The 10,654-nt window shown below is 28.2% G+C and overlaps 1 protein-coding gene across 1 annotated transcript in view; it reads left to right on the top strand.

Annotated features, from left to right (window-relative positions):
• The window catches only part of LOC110899472, a 7,102-nt gene extending 5,068 nt beyond the window's left edge, over positions 1-2,034 (top strand). Inside the window, exons 3-5 of the mRNA XM_022146364.2 lie at positions 1,290-1,350; positions 1,436-1,505; positions 1,655-2,034. Of these exons, the coding sequence (XP_022002056.1) occupies positions 1,290-1,350; positions 1,436-1,505; positions 1,655-1,775 (252 nt within the window). The 3' untranslated portion in view covers positions 1,776-2,034. The remainder of the gene's footprint in view (positions 1-1,289; positions 1,351-1,435; positions 1,506-1,654) is intronic.
• Positions 2,035-10,654: the final 8,620 nt, after the last annotated feature.

Below are 10,654 nucleotides of genomic sequence, written 5' to 3'. Positions count from 1 at the left end.
TCAATTTCAAGCATTTCATGTCTTTTTTAAGTGTGTTTTTGATGAATTTGATGATGAAATTAGTTAGTATTATTATTTTTATAATATATATAATTTTTGTATTTTTTTATTAATACCGCCTCGGCCTTACGCCTCGTTTCGCCTCGAGGCTTACGCCTCGTGAGGCGAAGGGAAAACGCCTCGAAACTCGTTTCCGTTCTTTTAAACCTTGGTGGGGCATAGTTGTTAATAGCGACAAGGGACCTATATGCTACATAGCGAATAGCGACAAATAGCGACCGCTATTTTATAAGTAGCGATACACTGCAAAAAGAATTTTGAAATTTTTATATGTAAATTATATCAAAACACCCTGGTAAATATGCTATTTTACATGTATATTTAACAAAAACCTATAATCAAGCTATTTTATAGCTATATGTAATTGTTATCAATATCAAAAAAAAAAAAAAAAACTGTCGTTATTCTCGCTATCAGTCGCTATAACCCTAATAGCGACACTACATTGCTTCACTACGTAGCGCGTTATATCGATCCCTATTGCAACTATGGGGTGGGGGGTTTAGTTTTTTTTTAGATTTTTGTGTGGTTCATTGTTTGTTTTGGGTTTATTTTGGTTGTTCACATTGGTTCTTATGGTTCTCGCCCTAAAGTTGGTTCTCGCATGAACCCTACCCTATGTATATAGGATTAGGTTCATTTGGGAACCTCTCCCCTATTTGTGAACTAAATGAACCAATCTAGACCACTCATCTTGTTGACCTTTTCTTTTTATTTTTTTATTCGAAAGGGTATTATGTGAAGTAAAATACTCTTTCCTTAAATGTTTTTTGACTTTTAAATAAACTACCCCCATAATTTTTAAATAACCATAACCTTTTCATACGTTTATATTTTTTTTAAAAACAATTACATCATAAAAACGAGCATTTTATTCTCTTTAATTTGAGTTAGGTCTTGCTATAGTTTTTTTCTTTTGATTTTAAAAATTAAATGTGTCGATGGTGTATACTGTTTGTATTTTATACACATGTGTATAATTGTTGTTCGCTGAGCAATTTGGGTTTTATACACATGTGTATAGTGAGTGTTTGTTTATTCGCTGAACAATTTGGGTTTTATACACATGTGTATAGTTGTTGTTCGCTGATAATATTGGTAGTTTGGTACCAATATTATTCTCATCGATATTTTGCATGGGGACCGATAACTGCATAGCTCTCTCTATGTGTGTGTGTGTGTGTGTTTAATATAGTATTTACATCACTTACGTGATAACCTGTTTGTAGGTTCTGGTGGACAGAAGAGTTTCTAACGCTAACCCTGCTCCTACTCATGCTCATAACAAAGGTAAATTATCTAGCTAGCATCATGATTTTCTTTTTGTATATATCACAGGTATAACGAAACTAGTGATTGTTTTTATTTTTCGTAGATAACCATGCAACACCGCAGCCACGAGTAAACAGGCCGGCTCAGTCTGCATCAGATGATTTCTTTAGCAGGCAAGTAGTTTAAGTTATGGATTACATTTTGACTTTTTGAGGTCAAATAAGATAATTCGTAAATACTGAGGAAATTATTATTAGTTAAAAATAATGGGTATGATCTTTAACGAATGACACTATGATAAACTTCCTTTGGTTTAAAACAGATTTACGAGAAATGCAAATATAGTGGCATCGGGTGTTGCAAAGAATGTACGCAAAGTCGGGAATCAAATAAAGGAAAGCGTTGATGATATTATGTATCCTTATCGAAGACGACCAAAGTAAGAAACAAAGATTTAGTAAGTAAGAAGATATAATCAAGTTTACTGTGAGATCAAGGATGATAAAACGAGAACAGGAACATCAAGCATCAAGTTTAAGGATGCAAAAATTTTAATATATTTTTTTAAACTTTTAATAAAGGGATATGTTTCTGTTCTCTAATGAATGAAATTTATAACATAATATATGATCTATTTTTGAGGAAATCAAACCCATTTATCCATTTAAATAAGAATTCGGGTGGGATGTTCATATTGGATTATTCAGATAAAGGGGTTTGTATTTAAGTTGTTTGGATAGTTGAAGTTGTATCCTGGTTTTTTGATTGTGTTATGAGAAAAAGTTTATGCTTATTTTGGTCCGGGTGGCGACCTTGGGACGAGACTGGTACCCAAAATAGAAGTAGCAAAATTGAGTAAAAAAACATACTGAATACCGTACCAAAATTGTCATTCGGTACCAGGTTTTTGGCACTGCTTTGGTGTTTTTCTTTTGTTTTAGCTGAAAATTCAATGATTAAAATTAGAAGGAAACACAAGTTAAAATAAATAAAAAAAAAAAAAACAGAAGCAATCTTGATTGCTAGATGATTCTTCGTTTAAATATGTTATTGATTTATGATCGACTGATTTGAATATTAGCGATTAGTATATGATAATTATTTGAGATGATCGATGATGGTTAGAATATTAGAACTTTGAATGCTGATTTGTTTCTTTGGAATACCATTGTCACAAAAGATCATGATACCAAAAAACCTCTTAATATTTCTTATATAAATTCTGTACTCAAAGCGGGAATATTGAAATTAACCGGCATTGATATCGGTTAGTATTGATTACCGAAAACCCAAGTGAATATTGGTACTAATACCAGTATCGGTAACAATAATGTTCATGTCTAGGGGCCTTCAAAACTCACAAATTCGAAATTGAATTTGACCAGTGAATCAAGCGAGTTATCCGGTTAACCCTATAAATACCCATTTGCATTCACTATTTCATAACTTCTTGTTAACCTGTACGGTTTATTTGTGATCGATTTGAGGGTTATGATTTATGAATGTTATGTTTTTGATGTCTACGAAGTTGCAGTGTACTTCTATTAATCACTGATTTGAAAACGGTGTAATCGATTTGTAATTTATTGATTGTTTAATTAAACAGTAAATTAATAAACATAGCTTTAGAGAACGCTAATAAACTCTTAATCTTAAAATTCAATAATTTAATCTTCATGATGTTACGTTAATAATTTTATTTAAGATTATTGTTCACACAATTATGCTTACAAGTTACAATTATGATTAGGTTGGTGTTGAGCTTGGTCGGTGTCAACTGTCTTCGCATAGCTGTCCCATGTGAGGTTTTGAGTTTTGACAACGTTTCTTGTGAGGAAATAATGCATGAAATCTCGCATGATTATAATTATATATATTTTGATTACTTTTAAATTGTTTATAATTATATATACTATAAACGGTAATTCAATGTCCGGAATAGACTATCTATGTTTCACATAATGAAATGAAATATTGAAGGAATTGATATGTTGATTTCAGTCCTTATCTATATATATTAATAAATGAGATGATGTGGGCTATGTGTCCTTGAATGGTGAAGCCATTTTGATGATGTGACATCCATTTGTTTAGTGGACTTTGATTTTGGGAGGGAAATGATGGAATTTCTCTATAAACAAAAGAACTTTCACAAAACACAAACCAAAAACCCAAAGAGACGCCGGATTCGGAATTGCCTGGGCCGGTTTTCGGTTTATCCAAATTACCCATTTAGAATTCGGATCATATAAATTGATTTCACTCAATTATTTCGCATAACATTTCTTCATATGTGATCTTCTTTCTCTCTCTGTTCTCTCTCTTCTACCTACCATCTTCGATTACAAACCCTAAATCAACATACTATCTCCGATCATCAAAATACCATAGCCGATCATCATCTTAGGTGACGAACCTTTCAAAAATTACAGGTAAATATACTTGATCAGACCTAGATCATTTTTATTTATGTTTTCAGATCTTATAAGATTCTTTCCGCCGATGTTAATGTTTTTCCTTTTCATATTGTTCATATATTTTATCTTAAATCGTTGATTTTGATGTTATTAATGATGGTTGCATTTTGTTTTTTCATATGATCAAGACCGATTCCTACAATGTTTTGTTTTGAAGTCTTAATCAGGTATCATCTTTGATCTAAACGATTTTATCATCAACATCTTATCAATGAGAAAACTTAATAATCACATAATGATCAGTTACCATTCAGATTAAAGAATTGATTGTGTTCTTTATTTTTACATTGTTTGATTTCTCATTTTTCATCAAATCGGTCTTATGATTATCTGTTAGGGTTTATCAATTCCTCATAAGTGGAGAAGAAGATCAAATTCCAGTTGATTTGATGATTTTGTGGTGAGTTTTTTTCCAGACAACATTCTTCATTCGACAACTAAGGTGTGAATTGAATCAGTGGTCTCGAGCTTCTTCTCAGGTCCATGATTGTGATTGATCTTTTTTCACAATCATTTAGATATTGATTATATTATGAATATATTAAGCTCATTGGTTTTGAATTTAAGTTTGAATAATATTTAACTATTTAAGTAAATTGTTTTAACTGATTATTTTAAAATTTGAATTTTTGAAACTTATATCAATTATGGATACTTATCAAAGTTGTCTAAATTGTAACGTATTTCCAAATTTATCAAGATAACTTATATTAAAGTTTTAATTTCTTCCAATTTTTGTGTTAGTTTCCATAATTTTCGACAATCACATTATTTTTCAAGTTTCTCAGAATTTAGAAAGATATATAGCATCTGTTTTAAATAGTTATATTATTCTTAGGATGATCATAATCCAAGCGAAATACTCTTTGTTTATTTTCTTCGATACTGTAGGAACTTATTTTTTGTTCAAAACTCTTTCCGCAGATGCTAATGATTTTTGTTCTTCTTCTTTTTTTGTAGATCATTGCACTTATTCTGCAGGTATGTAACCTAGATTAGATTGTAATGTATTTTAAATCTTAAATCGCACTTTTTTTTTATCATTTTTCTGTATTTTTTGTGTTGGTGATGATGATTTAAATTTTTCGAATCTAATCTTATTAATGGATCTATTCTTGATGTCTTTGAAAGAGTGATGCTCTTACTGATTTTTTTTAATTTTTTTTTTTTGTTTGTTGTTGATGTTGAAAACGGTTTCGGCAGTTGCTAATGTTTGTTGTTGTTCTTATTTTTTTGTAGATCAATAGACATATAGAGAAGGTATGTAAACAATATTAGATTGTTTGTTGTTAATGCCAATTTTTGATGACTTTTCTGGTTTTTTTTTTTTTTTTTTTTTTTTTGTTGATGATGATTTACATAATCGGATTCGAATCTTATGAAAGGATCTTTTGTTGATGTATTCATGGATTGATGATGTTACTGATTTTTTTATTTCGTTTTTTCTTTTTTCATGATTAACCCTAAATTTTATACCACTGGCGGACTCTGAATCTTCGTCGAACATGTTATAGGTAAGTATAATTTTATTGTTGTTTTGCTATTTTGATCCTATATAATGTTTTGTTTCATTGTTTATGCTCATCTCTTATAATGTTAGGTTTCATTGTTTATGCTCCGTTTTGTTTTTACAGTCATTTTTTACACAATCAATAAATTTTATATTGTATTAATTTTGAATCCATTAAAAATTATGTAAATTTTTAGTGTTTCATATGTTTTTTCGGAATATTGATTGTGTTTCTAAAAATAATTTTTTTTTAAATTTTTTTGAAACCGTTTGTTTTTACTTTTTGTTTTAGAAGTTTCTCCCGATATTATAAGTTTCTTTCTATAAATATAGTTTACCGTTATATTTTTTAAAAAGTCTTCATAATTTATTTCCAGATATGGATTAGAGTAACAACAGTCCTTTTTTTTAAAGCTTATTGAGGAAGATGACCCAATATTTTTGATATGTTTATTTGTTTTATAATTACTAATCAAATTTAAAGTAAACTGAAAGTTTATATTTTTCTCATTTTTTGTCTTAAACTCATAGCAAATACCTAATGACTTTGCTTCAATGATGTGGGGAGAGCAACCACCTTACAAAGAATCTGTTAAGATTGTTGATGGTAACAAGTTATGGTTTGTAAGACTGAAAAAAACTGAATTGGGCCATGTGCTTGGTGATGGCTTCACCAAAGTTGTTCGGGATAGTTGTATAAGAAAAAATAACTATCTTATGTTTCAGTCATTTGGACCATCATCATTCTTTCTTTCGGTGTTTAAATTATTTGTTCATGAAAACAGCTTTATATCCAAAATCACACCTGAGGAAGACGTCATTGTAAGTAGTATATATTATAGAATCAGTATGTTGAATAATGTTTTCTATCTGTATTTTGGTTTTTAAATTTATAACTATCACTACCTTTGTAGGTCATGGCTGATCAATTTTACAGGTAATTTTAGTTTTATTGTTTTTTTTTTTGCTAATTTTTGATCCGGTATAATGTTAGGTTTCATCGATTATGCTGATTTATTTGACTGTATTTTTTGTTAGTAATAAATTTTGTATTGTATTAATTACCAATCCATTAAAAATTTTGCATATTTTATTTAATTTATGGTCTAATATGTTTTTCCGGAATATTTATTGTGTTTCTATAAATAAATTGTTTTACATTTTTTGAACCGTTGCTTTTTTTTGTTTTATATTTTTTCCCGCTCTTATGAGTTCGTTTCTATAAATAGTTTACCGTTTTACGTGTTTAAAACCGTTCATAATTAATTTGCAGGTATGGATCCGAGTAACAACAGTCCTTCATTCTTAAAGCTGATTGAGGACGATGATCGTATTTTTTGGTATGTTTATTGGTTTTATGATTACTAAATATATTGTATTTAAATTGATGTTTTTCTTTTTTGTATTGTATTTAAACTGATGTTTTTCTTTTCAGTTGGTTAATTCACTAATTTTTTATTCATTTATTGTAGTTATTGACATGAATTTTTCCTCCTATAAAGCATGATATTGGGTGCCAAATAATATATGAGTAGAGCATAGAGCAACACAACGAGACGGATATCTCGAGGCTGAGAGATTTAGGCATTGAGAGAAAATAAAGGTTTGAAATTTGTGATTTTCAGATTAGGAAAGATCGATCAAAGCGAATCATAGAAAGATCCATCAATGGAGAACCAATTTCATGAGGGAGATCTGGTGTGGGCCAAAGTTAATCACCATCTTTGGTGGTTGGGCATCATTAACCATGAACCGCCGTTGTCAACGGTAAGCTTGCCCTGTTGTTGACCGTCCGTTAAAGAGTTATAATGGTAGGTTTCTGCAATGGACCCATCCTGGATCCACTTTGGATGTAACTGAAAGCATTATTTTAATGACTATGCAGTTTTTATCAATTTTAACTTAAATTGTTGTGTTACCTGCAGGATGGTAAGAAAGTTGAATCTTTGGCCACAATCACAAACTTTGATGATTTGCGTTTTGTCGAGAGAGAGGATGGTAAGTCTACCGGTAATCATTTGATATTTTTTTATCATCTTTTAATATTTTTTTACCATATCTAGGTTATATAAGGCCATATCATGATTGTTTTATTAATTGTGGTCATGTTATCAGTTGGACTCATAACAAGAGAGTAATGTTGATTACACACAAAGCCATACATTCTTTGGTGATTTGACCCACTTCATTCAGGTGAAGCATTTTTTTACTTGCAAGTGTAATAAGCCAATTACCCGTTTGCTTTAAAGCATACGAGACAATATGAACACTTATGCTAATCTCAACCTTAGTGAAATATATTACAATTCTCGGCCTTTTAATAGATTGCTCTCTTTTGAATTGAGTATTTATTGTAAGTTTTTTTTTTTGCTGCAGTTAAAGATACCATTTTGCAGCTAAGACCACTCCTATCTGAGAACAAGCTCTGGTGTCGGTAACTGCAAGCTGGTACCAATATAGTTGTTGATGTTATTTTGAAATTACAACATTTTTGCCTTCTTAAATTTCTACAGATACATTTTGGGGGATGATAGCAATGGGCTGGGAGTAAATTTTAGTCTTAAAAGTAAATTATAATTGTTGTATGACTCCATGTCTTAATTGGTATTTATTGCTATTTTAACGTATTTGATAGTTAAATGATATGTTGTTTTTAAAAAAACCAAACGTCTTACTTTTAACCTTCAAATTAGCAACCAGAAGTATTATGGTTAAAAAAAAAAAATTGGCATATGTGTTAAACTTCATTGTCACCGTCCTCATGTGCGTGTTTTACCTATCTATCTAAATCTTGGTGATTACGATAAGCTATTACATCTTCATAGCACCTCTACCAATGACAATAGTGCCGAAGAGAGCCGACGGTATCCATGTCTCTAATCATACATAATCATACATTTAAGGTGTAAGTTAAAAGTTTCAAGCTATATAGTTTTGATTTTTAACACCAAGTTTTGTAACAAATAGTTATGTAATGTACCATATATTAGATTTTATGTCTATTACGGTTAGACCCAATTTCAATTTCAAAATGATAATTTACTTTTTTATTTTTAGTACTCAATTACCATTAAATATTTTCCTTATATTATATTTTTAGTGCTCAATTACCATTAAATACTTTCCTTATATTTTATTTTATCTCTATTACGGTTAGAGTCATTTTGAATTTCAGAATGATGATTTATTTATTATTTTAGTAGTTAATTACCATTTAATACTTTCCGTATTTTAAATTTTATGTTTATTACGGTTTGACTCAATTCGAATTTCAAAAATGTAAATTACATTATATTTTAGTAGGTAATTGCCATTTAATACTTTCCGAATTGACTATATTTTATGTGTATTATGGTTTGACTAAATTCAAATATCAAAATTATGATTTTATATTTTGTATTGGTTTAACATGTGATATAATAATGTTTAATTTCTTATTACGAGTCAATTACAAACCGGAAATATCGAGCAGTAAATGCTATATCGGAAATGCGATATCTAATTTATTTTTAGTTTAATGATATTACAATACTTTTTTCCTAAACATATGTTAACATTTAATTCTTAATTGTTGCATACGTTTACAAAATATTTTTTCATTATAATTCAGATACATTAATACCTATAGTATAGATACAAAATACATGACAAGTTTGTGTATAAAATTGTAAGACCCGTATTAAATAAACGACAATTGTTTTATAAAAGATGCATTACATATTATTAATACCAAAATGTATAAGTATAATTCAAAGTTATTTAAAGCTTCACGAGTTCTTAAACGAAGGTCACTACTTAATCGCCAATTTGATCCCCGGCTTTAACTCCATCCATATTGTATGTTAACTGAAAATGTATTTTTGTAATTCAAGTTAACATACAATATCCAAGTACCCTTAAGTTATACTTGAACCAAACGATTAAGTTATACTCATCTTGCTTTTGTATGTTTTTATGGCTCTTTATAACTAGAAAAAACTTTAAGAAACCGAATTAAAAATTTGTGGTGGAGAAAAGGGAAAGAGGATATTTTAGAGGTTAAAAATGTTATTTATATACTTTTATTTATTGTAAATTAAATTTTCCTACCTGGAAAGTTTCCGGGTTATAACCTAGTCTATACTATATAATAAAAGAAACCAACTTTGGGACACTTGTCATCATATTAGGCCATGTCTTATGGATAATTATTATTTAAGTTTAATTTAAGTTTAATCTCTTTTTATTAATTATAAATAATCCTCCTACGAAATATTATTTAGTTTAATATCTTATGGATAATTATTATTTAATTTAATCTCTTCTAAATAATTATAGATAACTCTTCTACTAAATATTATTTTGTTTAATCTCTTCTACTTAACTATAGATAATTAGTATTTAATTTAAATTTAATCTATACTTCTCATTTATAATATTATTTTTTTGATTTTCTATAAACAAAGAATATACTAACAAATTACTAAAAGATTTTTTTTAAATAAATACGTTAGAAGGTTATAGATAGTTGAATACATTTCAATTTTAATTTAAATTTAAGTTCAACTTTTTGACCATCTATTTGACTTGGATAATTTGTAGTGATTTTTGTTTGTTTAATCACTTACTGTTAAATACAACATGCATCAACTATGTCATCTTTAATTATAATTGATAATAACTAACCATATTTAATTAAAGTATGATAATATTTAATATTCATTTATTATTTATTTAATTAATAAAAGATAAGTATAGATTTGAAGATACCTTTAATAAATGACACGTATCTAAAAGTTGGTTTCTTTTATTATAGTAAAAAATAGATTTAGTATATAAATTAGATTTTTTACTATTATTAGTATTTTTATTATTTATCAAATATATTGATTACTTAAAATTTATATATAAGACTTTATCCAAAATTATATTTATTTGATACACTATTAATCCAAAATTATATTTATTTAATATACCATCAATCTAAAATTACATTTATTCAACTCATGTAATACGTAGAGTTTTTAAAAATTTAACTTTTTTATTATTTGGTATGTAGATTACAATTTCTTAAAAATATAATATTTTTTTATTATTTAATATATAAAATTACATTTATTCAACCCGTGTAATAAATGAGGTTTTTAAAAATATATTGTTTTATTATTTAGTATGTAAAATTATATTTTTTTCAACCCGTGTAATACACGGGTTCTAACCTAGTTGTATCATATACTACTATTTATATAATAATTTATTTACATATCTTACAGTTCAGTGACATTTAGAAGTTATAAAATGTGACAACAGTAACGTATCTTGATTATATAATCGAAATGCTCTTAAAATCCAACAA

The sequence above is a fragment of the Helianthus annuus genome, chromosome 7, assembly GCF_002127325.2.
Source record: "Helianthus annuus cultivar XRQ/B chromosome 7, HanXRQr2.0-SUNRISE, whole genome shotgun sequence".
Classification (NCBI taxonomy): domain Eukaryota; kingdom Viridiplantae; phylum Streptophyta; class Magnoliopsida; order Asterales; family Asteraceae; genus Helianthus; species Helianthus annuus.
Note: the sequence above shows the minus strand (reverse complement) of the source record. Positions and strands in the feature narration are given on the sequence as shown.